This window comes from Rhinolophus hipposideros, assembly GCF_964194185.1.
Source record: "Rhinolophus hipposideros genome assembly, chromosome: 25".
NCBI classification, from domain to species: Eukaryota; Metazoa; Chordata; class Mammalia; order Chiroptera; family Rhinolophidae; genus Rhinolophus; species Rhinolophus hipposideros.
Genome location: NC_138071.1, coordinates 8,004,395 through 8,020,790, shown reverse-complemented (window position 1 = coordinate 8,020,790; position 16,396 = coordinate 8,004,395). Strand labels below are relative to the sequence as shown.

General features: G+C 39.1%; 1 protein-coding gene across 1 annotated transcript; it reads right to left on the bottom strand.

Annotated features, from left to right (window-relative positions):
• Positions 1–3,340: 3,340 nt before the first annotated feature.
• On the bottom strand, positions 3,341–14,571 carry WNT16 (Wnt family member 16). Its single transcript, XM_081038546.1, has 4 exons — positions 14,204–14,571; positions 13,772–14,013; positions 11,626–11,912; positions 3,341–4,994 (listed from the first exon to the last, which is right to left on the bottom strand). Exons 1-4 carry the CDS (start codon positions 14,296–14,298, stop codon positions 4,530–4,532), a joined length of 1,089 nt encoding a protein of 362 aa, XP_080894672.1. The 5' UTR covers positions 14,299–14,571; the 3' UTR covers positions 3,341–4,529.
• Positions 14,572–16,396: the final 1,825 nt, after the last annotated feature.

The following is a 16,396-nucleotide window of genomic DNA, read 5'->3' as shown; positions in this document are numbered from 1 at the left end:
GTGAAACTGAAATCAATTTTAAAAATCAAGGCATCTTAGCCAACTTTCTTTATGAAAGGCTCGTCTTGAGGAGTAGTCATGGTTCCTGGAGATATGATTTGGATTTTTCTCCCCTCAAGTCAGCTAAGTGGATTATGGTGTTCTGGGTAAATAATTAATGGGGTCCAAATGGTTGGTTTAATTCCTCAGTGTTTGATGGTCTTTGGGAGGTGATGCAAAAAGTACCAGCAGCTCACCAAATTGCCGATAAATATTTTGATGGGAAGCTTTTCTGGTTCCAAGTTTTAAACTAAGTAAAACCAAACATATCAGTACTCACAGTTCCTCAGAAAATTAAAGTGTGTTTCAAAATATTTACTGTGAATATCATATGGTTACAAAAGCTGCAGAATAAGGTCATAGCATCTTATGTAATTAAGTCCATTGTTATTCTTAGTGTAACTATCATAATGTCCTCAAAAACAAAAACAAAACAACTATCAATCCAGATTGTAAAAAGGAAATAATGCAATTGTTTATATTCAAACAAATTAGTTTTTAATGTTGTGTAAAGTACTACTATCAGGGAAATGTTTTAATTAGCCAACATCTTTATTGAGAGATTACAGATAATGCCATTTGACATGTTTGCCTTGATTTCATTTCAGACAACCATCATTGGCTCTTAACCATTGCCTTTCTTAAGCAGTTTCAAATTTACAAAAAAGTTGAACTCCTAAGTTGAAAATGAATGCACTACACTACCTCCCTTGGCCTTTAAACATCATAAGGGCATTTAAATAAATCAGGGCACTTTGTACTCCACCTTCTTTCCCCTCCCCCCCAGTGCTTCATCTGGCTCTGAGCCCTGTAATATCATAGAAAGTTGTTTCCTAAACACATAACTAGAATTGAGGACATCTAACGTCTCTATCTGGCATAGGGGTACCCTTTTAATGGTAACATACCACCCTGTTTTTTTTCTCTATGGACTCATCCCTTTCTTATTCTCAAGCTTTGTGGATTTAGTTGACATGAACCCCACTGCCAGTCCCCTGCATGGGTCTTCACTGCCTTAATACGATCAGTGTATTTGTCACCCAACCCAAACCTCAGTGGCTATTGTGATTGTCTCAGGGATGGGCACAGGAACCAGTAAGACAAATGATGACTTTTGCTGAGGATTCTGGGAAATATTTTCCCTCTCTCCTGTGTGAACAACCAAACCAAACCAAACCAACCAAATGAACAAACGAAAAACCAAACCTCCCCTTTTCTTTAGAATGGGACCTCTTTCTTGCCTTAGAATGAGTTGTAGGGGAATGTGAGGTCTGCAACGGAGGTGTGGCAACCGTGTTGACAAGAAAAACAAAGCCTGGAGCTGCTATTGGGGTTGGGGTGCACAGCACCCTGTGAAGCCTGGTTTAGAAGACAACACCACAGAAGCCAGCCCCCTTTAGGCTGCAGATGAAGAGACCTGAGCCCTGGGACCCTAGTGTGACCTTTTGGATCAAGCTTTACTTGAACCCCTCACAACTCTGGACTTTTCAGTTACTGAGCCAATACATTTCTTTTAATGTTTGTCAGTCTGGGTTGCATTTTCTGTTACTTGCAACATGAAGAGCCCTATATAAAGCAGGTAAACTAGCCTAGACTGGATAGGGACGTTTGACCTCCAGAACTTGTATTCCCAGGGGCACCATGGTGCTACCTCCACCGTGATGGAGAGTGGGAAGGAAATGAGCCAAAGCCAAGTTGTCAGTCAGGAAAATAGATAGGTGCAAAATTCAAGGATGGTTTCCATGGTGATGCCAAGGAGAAAGGGGTAAAGAAGAACCCAAAGACACAGCTTGGGAGTTAGAAGTTTCTGCTCAGGCATGCCAGAGAAGAGAGCCCGAGTTGGCATCACTGTTTTTCAGCAATGGCTGAATAATAAATAATTAGGGATTTGTGAACTAGAGGCTGCCTGATTCTCACAATTGGTTGGTAAAGTAATTATGAAAAGTTTTCTAGTTCATAGAAGAAATAATTGGCCATCACTCTAAAAAAGAGTGCTTATTTTCAATGCAGATAAATAGATTTACTTTGCAAAAAAAGGCATGAGAGTTAAGTGTCTGTTTTTCAGGTTATTCTAATCAGTGGATGCTAAAGCATGATAAACCACTCCTTTAAATCAGCACTATATTTTGTTCATTTGTCATTTCTGAGTCTCTCATTCAGTAACTAATAATTTTGTTAAACTTTAAGGGTCATATTTAAATGTTTAGCCTTGTTTTTAACATTAGACCTGAGATATTTTCCATGGGTTTGCTCTTTTTCACAAATTATTATTCTGCCTTGGTAAATAAAATGGAAAGGAAATAGAATGAGACTGGGAGGCAGGGATACATTTCTTTAGATTATTATGAGAAAAGAATATCCTTTCTTTGTCCATTTTGAACTTAGAAATCTAGTTTTCTATGTAATACTGAAATACTTAACAATTCATAAAAAAGTACACATTTACATTAAAATATAACCTTAAATACAGCCCTGTAATTTTACAAGGAACCTTGTAAAATATGATGAATATACATGCATGAATACTAAAACAAGAAAAACCATTCAACATTCACATGGAAATGCATTACATACAATATAATAAATATAAAGGATATCAAATCCACAAATTGATCATTATTCTGATTTAGATTCTTCTTTACAGTTAAGACTTTTACTGTATAATTTATTATAATAACCTTACAAGTTAAACATAGCTAATTAAAAACAGATTTCAACTAATCTGACTGTTGAAATAACACAATCCTCAATATTTCTCAGCATATTTTAATCTATAACACATAAAACTGTCATTTTGGCAAGAAATACACATCCGTATAGCTAACTGCTCAATTAACTTCTTTTTCAATGTATAAAAAAAGTCAGTTAATAGTATGAAAAGAAACAGAAGCTAATATTTCTGAGATAATTTTATTGCCTCAGCTCTTGGGCTTTGGCAATAAATGTCTTAAGTTTTAATATAAATCATATAACTTAAATACAGTATGTACAAAATATAAAACTTTTTAGCAAAATACTATATAAAATACTGTCTTTACACATTTAAAGGATGCTTTTCCTTATAACGTAGGAGAGCCCTTTACCTCTAATTTTCCCACATGTTTTCAGGATTCCTTCTTCCCACAGTATTTCAGAGCTGGGTTTTTTTAATAGTGGAAACGGGTCTATGATTAAAGTATAAAGCTGAAGATCAAAGATGGTTATATATTTTACTGAGGTGTTTCTGAAAATTCTGGTTAAAAGTCACTTAAAATCTAAATTACCCATTTCACTTTTTTACATTTTGATTCTTTCCTTTCGTCACTTTAACAAACACTTTTTAAGGATATTCTATCATTTTATGAAGAATCTTTTTAGTTGCCTGTCCTCTGAAATGCATGAAAGGGTAAGCAAGCACCCACTGCTTCTGTTAATTTTTCAACATTTTGCGTATGTACGCACAAACACTTAGTATGGTTTCTTTATCTAAAATACTGAGAGAGTAAATGAGATTCATGTTTACTGTTCGTTGCTGCTCTAATAAGGTATCTTTAAAAACGACTAATATTCACCCACCACTACTGAATTCCATAGTCAATGATCTTATTCTGAGGATGGACCAGGTCTCCCTGCATGAAAGCTTCTTCCTGTTCTTTCTTGCTGGGGAGACCGATTACTCTCTCTTTATATCAGTATATGAGGCCTGACAATTAAGTTAGCGAACTTGTTGCAACGATGTTGCCAGCATTTTTTTTTAAATATCAGAGGGTTATTCATTATGAATTTGTACCAAATGGGCACACAGTTAACTAAGTTTAGTATCTGGAAGTGCTGAAAAGGCTGTGTGAAAAAATTAGATGAAAATGGCCTGAACTTTTCGCCAACAATTCATGGCTCTTGCATCATGACAATGCACCAGCTCACACCACATTGTCTGTGAGGGAGTTTTGAGCCAGTAAACAAATAACTGTATAGGAACACCCTCTCTACTCACCTGATCTGGCCCCCAATGACTTCTTTCTTTACGTGAAGATAAAGGAAATATTGAAAAGAAGACATTTGGATGACATTCAGGACACCAAGGAGACTATGACGGCAGCTCTGATGGTCATTCCAGAAAAAGAGTTCCAAAATTGCTTTGAAAGGTGGACTAGGCGCTGGCATTGGTGCATAGCTTTCCAAGGGGAGTACTTCCAAGGTGACCATAGTGATATTCAGCAATGAGGTATGTAGCACTTTTTCTAGGGTGAGTTCTAGAACTTACTTGTCAGACCTTGTATATTTCCCAAACCACAAAAATATGAACCCAAACCTTTTCAGCGTTAGAATACCCCAAATCTACAGGCTCAGTGTGAGACATCGACCAGGTAAGGGAACTCTGACAGCCGCCAAAGATCTGGGAATTCCGAGGCAGGAGTGGACTTCACCAGCCCTGCGCAGCGCCAGGCGCCCTCTGCTGGCTCTCCCGCTGTCTGTCACTGAGAAGTGTCGCCCAAGGCTGGTTGGAGGGGTTACTTGCAAGTGTGGACATCAGTCATGCTTTCACACCTCCTGCAGCGGACATAGCAGCACCAGATAAACTTGCACTCACACCTCTCCACGTGCCTGACTACGTGGGTGTTGTAGCCTCGGCCACAGCAGAGGAGGTTGCAGCCATCTGCACCCTCCGACGTTCGGTTGCATTCTCTGCCTTGTGTCCCTGGGATCCCTAGTTTCTTATCCTCCACACAGTAATTGGGAGACTTATGAACGTAGAGCAGATCATCCTTGCGAATCGGTACTTTCCTCTGGTCTTTTTCTCTCCTGCGCATTTTCCTCTTTATTTTGTCTGAGACTTGAACACTGTTCTCATATTTATCCTTCAACAAATGGCCGATCTTTTCAAAAGAAGACATGGTTTTCCAGCACGTTTTCACAGCACAGGAGCCGGAAACTCCGTGGCAGCGGCAGTCTACAGACATCAGCTTGGCGACAGCCTGAAGCCAACAGAAATTGTGTTAAATGTCACTGGTTTTACTCAACAATAGAAGCAAACTAACCTAATCACTTAATGTCCTGGGTCTTGTTTCCTCCTGCATAAAAAGGATGGTTTTGACATAAAAGATCTTTCGGATGGCTTAGGGTTTACATGTTTTGTCCTTCTCTTCACCCTGCAGAGCAAGCTTTTCCAAGTCAAATTTAAAGTGAACCAGGCTAACACATTTATCACAGGTTATCTGAGATAGCACAGGGAAACGAGCCTCTTGGTGAATTTTGGGTGTGGAGGATGTTCACGCAGCCCTCCGTGTACCCGATACCATTTATTATAGTGCCTTGCTCCTCAGAGTGGTTCCTGGAGCAACAACACCAGCTCACTTGTGAGAAATGCTGACCCTCAGAAGCAGGAGACCAGGTGACTCGTGTGCATGTTAACATCTGAGAAGCACTGATAGAGCAGTCCTCCTCAATCCACACACAGTGCATGCAAACATCTGAGGAACTTTACAGCCAAAGCTCAACCCTTTGGGATTCTGATTTCATTGGTCCAGGTGGGGTCCAGGTAATGGTATTTCCACAAAGCTGCTCAGGATGATACTAATGGGCATCAAGGGGTGAGACCTATGGATTGAATTGAACGTTCTCAGGTTTGAATCACTGTAAAAGTCGGTTACATTTATGGGGCTTTCAGGGACATACTATCCCCTGGTCACAGACCACACGAGAAACGCTGACTAGTCAACTTAAGTTGGGCAAAAGAAAAAGGGGCCAAAAAGAGTGGAAGTGTGGTTGCTCCCCCCAAATATCTCCCCGACTTCTGGAAAATTAATTCAAAACATATCTCTTATTCTTGATGGATCAGTGGCACCATCCTAATATAGAAAAGGGATAATATTTATGTAATTTTTCAACTCTATGGCTGAGTTTAATTTATACAGACTGAGAAATTAAATGAGATTACACATATCTGTAAAAGCCCACTGCCTGGCACATGAAGGTCTAAATAAACACCCCCTTTCTGTGAAGAAGAAGGTATAGTAAGAGTTGAGATAAAATTACAAATGGGGCTAAATGGTAAAAACAATATAGAGATTTCAAAAGTGTTAGTGCTGTAGTCTCTTACATACCAGGCTAGTCAGCACAGCTTCCTTCAATCTCCAGAGGATGGCAGAACAGATTAATAAATCGTCAGGACTAGCTGTAGAGTTGACATCTGTCAACATGCTGGGTAAAGTGAAAAACTGATCTATCCACTCAATAACTTGGAAAAACCTCACAACTTAAACTCCACTTACAGTTCTTATCAAAATTATAAGATGACAGGGGTTTATACTTTGCTATTTTGTACCAAACAAGACATTGACATGTTTGTGGAACGTTACGTTTCCTAACAAATTAACCAAAGTTTCTGAACTATCTAATGAGACAGAATATTTCAAACAATTTATAATATTTGCAACCTTGAATGAGAGCATATGGTATTGATTTGTGCAGTATTCGATACATTTTACTGGTGTTTAAAATAATAAACCGAATAGTTGTTAAACCCTGCTCTTTATGGAGTACAGCACATATGCTCTTTTTTGAATCCACAAAACTGAGAAGCGAATAGATATGTCTATTTCTTATTAGCTCAGGCAAAAAGGTAGCTTTCAATGAAATGAAAGCAATTTATAAAGTAGGGTACACCGGCTTATTCGGTTAAATTTATGGCATTTGATGTTCACAGAGCCTTCAATTATTTAAAATGTCTCTAGGCAAATATATGTTCAAATTAACGCAGTCTGCCCATTTTGTTCAGATTTTTAGTGCCCAAAGGATACGAGAAAAAAAGGGCTCAATCAATGCTAGGTAATATCAAAATAAATTGCCGCAAGAAAGTAAAAAATCTAAGGAGGTATGTTTATGTGTTTAAACCCGATCAACATTCCTTACAGTCATCACCTAGTGATTTAAAGCTGCCCCTTTGCTCAGGATCATGACTGAAAATCTGACTTTTTCTTTTATTAACCAGTTCTGATGTCATGTATGGTGTTGCCAATTTGCAAAACATACAGGACAAGAGTGAATGTTCACCAAACACTTATTGAATAATTAGTTCAGCTCACTTAAACAGTTATAACTCATCCCTTGGTAGAAGAAATAAGAAAAACAAAACACCTTCTTAAACAAGAGTCATTGCCGAGAGGTCAATGGTATTGGGAGACCTTGATCCAGCTGGGCTCTCCTCCAATTTGTCAGCCCACAGCAGAGGCACAGATTTGAAGGATAAAAAGAGAGATTGATTTTCCAATTCAATATGACTTGTTGAATTTGTATTGAAATTTGGGGCGGGGGGGTTTAAAGTAGCTCTTTTAAATATCTAGAGTTAACTATACCTTTTCAGGGATAACATTTAAAGAAGTAGTATTTGATTACTTTTGGATTCTATACTTTTTTGTCCTTAAGAATTAGGATAAAAATAGTTTATATCATACATACATATGTTCTAGAATAGAAAGACAAACTTCAAGAAGAATCTCAATAACTTGACATGCAATTTAAATAATTATATCCCCATAATTCTCCAAGGAAGAAACTTGGACTAATAATGATTAAAATAAAGCAATGTGCTCATAACTAACAGAATTTGATGAAAATCAAAGTGCACAGGAAGATAATACACACACACACACATACATACACACACACGCACACAGGAACTCTACAGAGCTCAGTGCTTCTCAGACACATTTTCATGAATTATTTTACTTAATTTAGCTTTATCGGAAGAAATGTATTGCACATAGTAGGTAGTTAATGAAGATGTACTTACTCCAATTTTATAGAAAAAGAGTGTGGTTAAGAAAGACACTTTTCTTACTTGAGGAAAATTAATGATACATAATAGAAAGTCTACATACGCAGCAGGATAATTTTAGTAGAACAGAGAAAAATGAAAGCGGAAAACACAAATATATTTAAGAAAATTTCATGAATACTCCAAAAGAAAGTATATTCTGGAGTTTTTCAGCTAGGATTCTTAATTAATGTGAAATAGCTCTCCTGAGCTCCAGTGATAAAATAGTCATATTTGGGGGAACAGAAAAAGTAAAAAAATAGCAACTGAATGAGTTGTGCGTGGTTATGAGAAAATTCCTTTCTCTACTCTAGTTGAGTTGTTAAGGTTTATAACGATATTAACAGAGGAATGTTTTGTTAACTATTGCAAACAGATGTGTGCATTTTGGTGGAATATTTTTAAACTATGGGAGGGCAATTAGGAGGGGAACATTTAATCTACTGGGCTTCTTGTGTTAAGTTTTGGTTTGATACATTCCTAGTGAAGTGAAATACGAAAGATATATCCTTAAGAGTTAAAGGTAAAAATAGAACATGCTTGAGAAGTGGTCTAAGGAGTGATTGGTCCAGCAAATTTGACTCAGGTAACAGCAAGCAGCGATTATTTTCCAGTGTATTATTTTATCCAAACTTTACAGAAATGACCAAAAAAACTGTTGTGAAAGTTTTGTGATGATGTGAAAATGAGATAAAAAGATATCTCATTTTGTCAACTATCAGATAATCTGTTTAAGTTTTTATGAAAACTGTGACATGAAGTTAGATGGGTACATGTAGCATTTCTATTCCTGTGACCCATTTTGTGCCTTTTGGTCCAAAAATAGATTTGAACCTGCTGAAAAGCAAAACACTTATGTGTTGGTCAAGTACTTATAAATATTCTTGAAACAGGTCAATGAAAATTTGGGTTTGGGCCCTTCCCACTTTTTTGAGTTACTCATCATAAAACAAATTATGGGGTAGGGAAACTTAAAAGTTTATGAGGTGGACATGAGAAGAATGGAAATATTTTAAGCACACCAAAAGAAATACCCATAAATATTCCAAGTCACATTATTCCCAGAAGTTCAGCCCCTGGAAGACATCACATCATTGTGTTAGCCAATCACCATTCGGCAACATTATTCTTGGAGACATAACTTTAGGAATGGTGTCAGAAACCAAGTGGGAATTTAAGGTCAGCGGTTAGAAAATCATCTATCCTACTCACAGCACTACTAAGCGCCAGTACCCACATTTCTCTAAACGCTTTCCGACATTTGGAGTTTGAGATTTTGAGACTAGGAAAATCAACTCAATTGAATGCAGACCTTGAACTTTACTCAGAAGAATATGCCTATTAAATTAAAATTCCATTTGCCAATATTGAGAATGAAGTTGATTGTTTTTCAATGTTAGATGATAACCTGGAAACCTAGTTAGTTTGTTTTGGTGGTGGTAGGGGTTTTTATTTTTTTGGCCACCAAAGGGAAGAAAAATACAAAATACTTTGAATTGTAATACTACTTCATGAGTAAAGACCAATAAAAACACCACTGTAGTCCCTCAAAATATCCAGGTAATATTTTAAGTTTCCATGTAGACTAATGTGAAAAAAAAAGATTCAGTAGAGAAAATAGAAATGTGCACAAAATGTATATACATGTATAGGCTGAATTATTTTCAGCATAATTAGAATAATAGCAAAAATCTAAAGAATGTGAAGAGATTGGGTTTTTTTTGCCAACAATGGATTAAAATTGAAGCTGGATAGTTGTATGTTTTTAATAAAATTAGAATATAAATAATATTTTAAAATCCAAGTAAATAGTTACAAAAACAAATATTGTTACCTAATTGGAAATTCACACAAGATGGAATAAAACTAAGTAGCTGCCTAATGTTTCTAATACAACACATTTTTACTTTAGGACTTTAGGACTAAATATTTTAGGATTTTTCATAAGTTCATTCGAGATGACTTCATTCAAGAGCATCAGAACATGGGTTTTGGAGTTTTGTTTCTTGGTTAAAATGTTTTAAATCTCAAAGAAATTATTTAAAGAATGACTAAAGATGATTTAAGGTCCAAATTAATAATAAATATTCATTTAATTGTTTTCTTATATTTTAAATATATTAATTTGACTTATCTTGATGCTTTTTTCTAGCTTAACTGTAGAATTTTAAAGAACATGTGTTAATTATATTTAACCTCTTTTATATTAATGTATTAGAAATAATAAGAAATCCCTTAATATTTAAATGGAAGCAAAACCTAATTCATTTATTCATTTTTTTTTAATGTAAAACTTTAAGGAGAAGAGACATGTGCGTAACTGTGGTGATAGGGAATAGTGCTTTGGTGAAATAAACAAACTTTTAACATTTCTAAACAAAAACATAAAAAGCTTATATAGCTATTTATTAATCTCCTATTTTCTCTTTTGCTATTTTGAATTGAAGATTCAAATTGAACTGAAAATTCAAATTTAAATTGAAGTGTTATGGTGATCTATTTATTGAGCTTACTGTTTTTGTATTTTAAACCAAAGTGGTTAAGGAAAGAAAACTGGCTGAAACTTGTAACTATTCTGAGTGGATTCCATTTATTCACTTTCCAAAAATGTAAAACAAAAGCAGCAGAGACTTGAAATATTCCTGAGAGATACTGCAACTTGTTTTATTTCAGGAGAATGTGACAGATTGGAATGAATACTTTGGGACCTTTACACATTAGTGAGTATTTACAATAATATATGATACGTGCTGATATTTCTATCCTGAAAAGATTATTACAACTAGAAAATATATATTCATAAAAAAGGTTTTGACTGTTTTAATAAAGTCACTCTGAATTACCTAGTAAGTCATCTATGGTATAGAACTCAAATTTTATTGTGTCGATATTCAATAAGGTAAATATATAAAAATTAAATTGGGCTATAAATTTAGTCCATTTTAAGAAAACTTAAAAAAACTTTAAGAAAACTTTTTTATAAAAAGCCAGAATTCATAAAAGAAGTTAATTAGATAGTAGCACTTCAAATTTGCCTCCTGCTCAATCTTTAATATATCTACATTTAAAAATATCTAATAAATATTTAATACACCTATAGCCCGTTACATTTATCAGTATTTATCAATTTTATAATGGATCTACATGCTTTATAATAAAATAACTGCTTCCTTTAAAAAGATTTGTTTTACCAAAAATATTAGTTAAATATTGTATATTCTAAATGTATTTAAAAATGTTTGTTAGAGGAAGTAAGGGCAAAACTGACAACATGTTTCAGAGCCATTGCCCACTAGTCAAAATTCAAATTTGCAGGAATGAAATGTGATCCAGTCCCATTAGAAAGGCAGACATAGATCTTATTCAGGCTCTGCCACTAAACAGCTAAGAGGGTAGAACTAAATAACCCAAAAGGCACTTGTACATCTATTATTTTATAATTAGCATTTCAGGTATACAAAGTATACAATCACAAACACATTAGATGGAGAACATAAACTAAGTCAATGTGGTCAGTAGAGGCTCATGAAAGAGGCTCATGTATGCTATATATATACTTGTATATCAAACACATAGACAGATAGATAGATGATAGATAGATAGATAGATAGATAGATGATAGATAGATAGATAGATAGATGATAGATAGATAGACACTTCTTAGACTGCAAGGGTGTTTTTTTGTTTTTGTTTTTGTTTTTTAACTATTTGGACAGATTCATTCAGAAGTGCAATCCTAGTGATATTTACCTAAAGGCACTAGATTTTTTATTCCATGTTCTAATACATACCTGCCTTCCAGCTTCATTGTTATGTAGATTCATTGTTAATAGTACTTTGTTGTCTTTCTCCGTGGTGTTTCTGATGGGGAAATCTAGGAACTTTCTGCTGAACCACATGCCATACTGGACATCATCCGAGCAGCCCCCCCAGTGCCAGCCTTCACTCGCTGAGCCACCGTTCTGCAAGGTGGTGTCACAGGAACATTCTGTCATGTTGCCTGCACTGCATGACCTGGTCACAGAATGCACCAGGCCTGCAGCCATGACAGCATAAATAAATGCTGTTTCCTTGGTTCCTATAATAAAAAACATAAATTGCTAAATGTAAAAGCCATACCAGTCTCTGTTTATGTTTATCATAGAGCCTCTTACTCATTCTCTTGTCAGGGAGGCAATTTTTCAATTGCTTACAATGGATGCTTTAAGGAGTACATAGTTAGAAAGGATGATTTTTCTATTGTTCTAATCTTTTAAAAAAGCAGCATGAATTATCAGTATTCCACTTGAAGGAACTGTCATATATTGTGTGTCACACATTGTCCTCATATTTAAAATATCTAAAATATGAAATATATGTCACACCTGGATCAGCGCCTAAATCGACAATAAAAACTCAATAAATACATGTTAAATTTAAAATCCTTTGTGCGGATACTGTAAATGGTGACACAACGTCCCCAAAGAGTCCAGATTACGTTTCTTTTTAAAGTTAAAAAGTTTTCTCACAAAACACAAGCTGAAAAATTTGGTGTGATTTTTGGTTGCATAAATAATACATGTTAGCAAGAAAATTAATATTAAGCAAAGACCAAAGCAATGAGTAGATAAATGTTACAGTTTAGGATATCGGGAATAACAATCCTGATATTAATATGAACCAATTATATATTTTGTATAGTCCTAGCTAATCCTTTTATAGTTTTAAAGGCAATGAAAGATCATGGAAATGGCACCCGCAAAACAAACAAACAAAAAGAATTGTCATGGGAAATTATTGAATATGGAGTTAGCATATCTGTAATAGAGTGTGAACTAAAATCTTTGAAAGTTAAAGTCCTATTAAAACGTTAATAAAACGGACTAGAAGAGATCCCGCAGGCAGTATTTTTTTTCTTTCGATATGTTTAGATTGGAGTAGAAACAATTGAACGCCCGTTGTCCAATAAACCTTTTCAACAGCTGATGCCTCTGCATTTCAGCAACTGTGAAGAACAGTTTTTTTTTTTCCCTGCAGGGAAAAAAAGGGGGTCCGGGCTCCCTCGGAAGGGTGGGCCGGCCAACACGCAGCAGGGCAAAGCCGATGCTGTGGCGGCCGTGGGTGTAGGGACCGGGTGGGGAAGGGTCCGAGGGGCGGGAGAACGGAAACGAGCGTGCAAAACAACGAATCTTTCAGCGTCCAGGTCCTAAAATTCTTTGACTCCGCTGATCTCCTGGAACACTCCCGGTGCCCTGTCCCTTTCTCCTTACCAAGTCACCAGGCACGTGGAAGTGGACCCTCGTTTCACTGCACATCCCGCGGGTGTGCGCAAAGGAGGGAAGAAAGAGAAAGGGAAAAAACAAACAAAAACAAACAAGAAAACGCACAAAACACGAAAACCGAGGGGAGAGCCAAAGTGTCGTCCTCGAGTTAGCTGCACGTTGGGTTGCCCAGGACAACCCCTTTTCAAATCACCATTGTCTTGTCTACCCGGTGCTCCGAGGAGTCAACAAACGTGGGGCTTCGCGGCAATTAGCCACTTGCTCAGGGCTCGGTGCGCAGCGGAGCTGCTTAAATCAAAGCAGATGCGGCAGCAGCATTCCCTGCGGCCGACATCATGTTTCTGCAGCTGGTCCCCCATGCAGGGGGGCGCTACGGGGTCCGAGGGGTCGGCGGGGTGGAGAGTCAGAATTTTCCTCCAATTCCGGCGGGGCACCGCGTGGAGGAGGAAAGGCTACGGCTCCAAGAGCCCCGCTCGGGACCGAGGGCGTCACCCCCTCCAGGACAGCACCTGCACCCGGGCTCTGTCTTCCGTGGCTCCCAATGCCCGTCCACTAAAGGACCTCTTTGGGGATTAGGAAGCGACGGGGCCATTCAAGCACTGTTTATTTTATTTACAAGGAACTGGAGGGGTTGTTACCCTCCGTCCTGGGCCAGCCCCGAGGGTCCCGGACTCACCGCTGCTCAGCTCGTAGCCAAAGAGGGGGCTGGTGCCCGGTGGGGCAGCCGCCGCGACCTGGCAGTTCCATCTCTCGTGTCTGAACTGACTCCTGCACTCCTGAATGCCCAGCCGGGCGCCCTCTCGGATGCTGGGCAGCAGGTACGGCTTCCTCTTGCACAGCTCCTTCTGGCGGCTGTTCAGCGGCAAGTTGGCGCAGCCCAGCTTCTCCGGAACCCCAAAGGAGGCGATGCCCAACCACCTGTAAGACAGGGCCGCCCCTAACGTGAGTCTCTCGCCCGCTCTCCTCCCCAGTCCCAGATATTTTCTCCAAAATTAGGTCACCCGACCTAGGGTCCCCTTTTCTGCTCCTCCGCCTTAGCTGAAAGATGACTGAGGCCGGGCACCACTTTGGCCACATCCCCGTGCACCCCTGCTCCCCCCATACTCACATCCAGTTTCCTTGGGCTCCGCTGGGGAACAGCGCGAGCAGGGCCGCCCACAGCGCGCACAGGCGGGGCAGTGCCAGGAGCGCCGCTCTGTCCATGGCCCCCGCATGGAGCCCCCTAGCCCCAGACACTCCTCTTTTGCACTCCCGGCCCGGAGGCCCGCCAGGTCACAGGTCAGTTCCCCAGCACCAAGCTGTCCCACGCCCTCTTTCTTCCTGCGGACACATAAAAAGAAGGCCAGCAGTAGTAGTAGGGGCTCTCAGCAGCCTCCCCTCGCTTGCAGGGAGCAGCGTGAGGAGATGGAAAAAATAGCTTGGGGCCCTCCTCCGGCGTCCAGTCGGAGTGGTGTTGGAGATGCGGGAGCGTCCCTCGCATTCCAAGGTGAGAAACTTCTGTTGATGTACTTCTGTCTCCATCGCCCCCGGCCTCTCCTCCCATCTCCTCCCCTTGGCCGCGCCTGGAGCCTGATTGGCCCAGCCGCCTCCCCGCACTCATCATCCCGAGACCTCAGTCTCTCATTGGCTGAAGCGGACTCCGCGGGGGGCGCTCGGCCGCTGCTCGCCGACCCGGAGGCCAGACCCCGGTGTGTTCTTGACCTTTCCGCCTGACACAGCCTCCTGAAAGTGGGCCTCTGGCAGGAGGGGTATGGATGCAATCTGAAGATTGATAGGGGCGCTGCTGTGTTAGAATCCTGGGGGATGCGTGGGTCGAATGGGAGATGTTTGAGTTCCACCCACCCCAGTCGCATTTGGATTAATTACTCTCTGGGTGGAGTGGCTGGAAAATCTCACTGTCCCTGTTACTTTCCACCTTCATAGGAGAATAATCTTTTTGAGTCAGAGTTGGTACCGAACAAGTTGACCTTTCAACACCCTGCTTGAGAACGGGTGAAATTCTGTCAGGCTGGAAATCATAGTCTGGGCAAACATTCATTTTTAGTGAAAGGGAAGAAGATTCCAGCCTAGCATCCAATCTACGGTATTTAAATTTTGTTGTGTGAATTCCTTTTCCCGGTTTGTCTTACATTCTGCAGTCCTTGAAAGCACTGTCAGAAAATGGAGCAGAGAGAAAGGATGGGAGTGAGAGCTGTCTGGAGAGCTCTAGGATAGGTGAGTGCTGTGTCCTCACCCTTCTCAGAAGTCCAAGACAAAGTTTTAAAATTTACTTATTAAATACCTACCATATGCCCAGTACTGTGGAAAATTACAAAGACAAGATCTCTTTCCTTGAGTGCACAAACCAGCCATGGAGATGAGTCTAAAACAAAATAAATTGAGATTATCAGTAAAGGAGAGTGTGGAATTCAGCCTGGTAGTCTTTGGAGCCAAAGAGAGTTTGGAAGCAGAATGTTCTGGTGCCTGGCCATTTAGTAAGGTTATTAACCAGTATTTTGCTGGATGGATATTTCCCGCAGAACTCTTAAAGCAAGTGGGATATGCTCAGCTGTGGTAGCAGAAAGCCTGCCTCACCTAGTTGGTGACAGGAAATGTTTCAGAGAGACATCACCTGCTCATCAGAGGACTTAAGAAATATTTGTAAATTCTCAGGTGGACAGACAAGCTTAGTGATGCCAAAATCCAGACTTGCTCAAATAAAAGATCTGCTTAATTGCTTTATCCTCAAATATAGGATTTTGTTTGCAGCCTATCTCTTTTATCAGCCCAGAGCAACAAAAGCTCACTGAAATTCCCATCTTATCCCATTTATCTAACGAGTATTTACTGAGTGAACTTTATGTACTAGTAAGCCACATTGTAATGTTTAGAGAGTCAAATTGATCCAGACGTATTTCGGCAAATGGTTAATGGCATCTCAGAGACTCAGAGCCTGTATTCAAGCACACTTGATTCTGTGAGCTTCTCCAGGAGGAGCAGTCATTGCTGTACCCCCACCATTGGGCCCAGTACATGAGATCTTGGTTTTGAACACAACTTATTGAGTGAATTAACATGATGAGGGACATTCTGAGCAGACATCTAAATGGCCTAAATGTTGAAACTAGAGAAGTGACTTCCTCTTCAAGGGAATGGGGGAGAGTGGAGAACATTAATATTTTAGGCTGATTCTAGTGGTAGATGTTTTAAGGAAGTTGGATTTTTTTCCATTGAAAAATATATATTGATACACCTGAAACTAATAAAACAAAAGAAATACAAATTGCTAGTTACAAAATAGTTATGGGGATGTAGGATATAG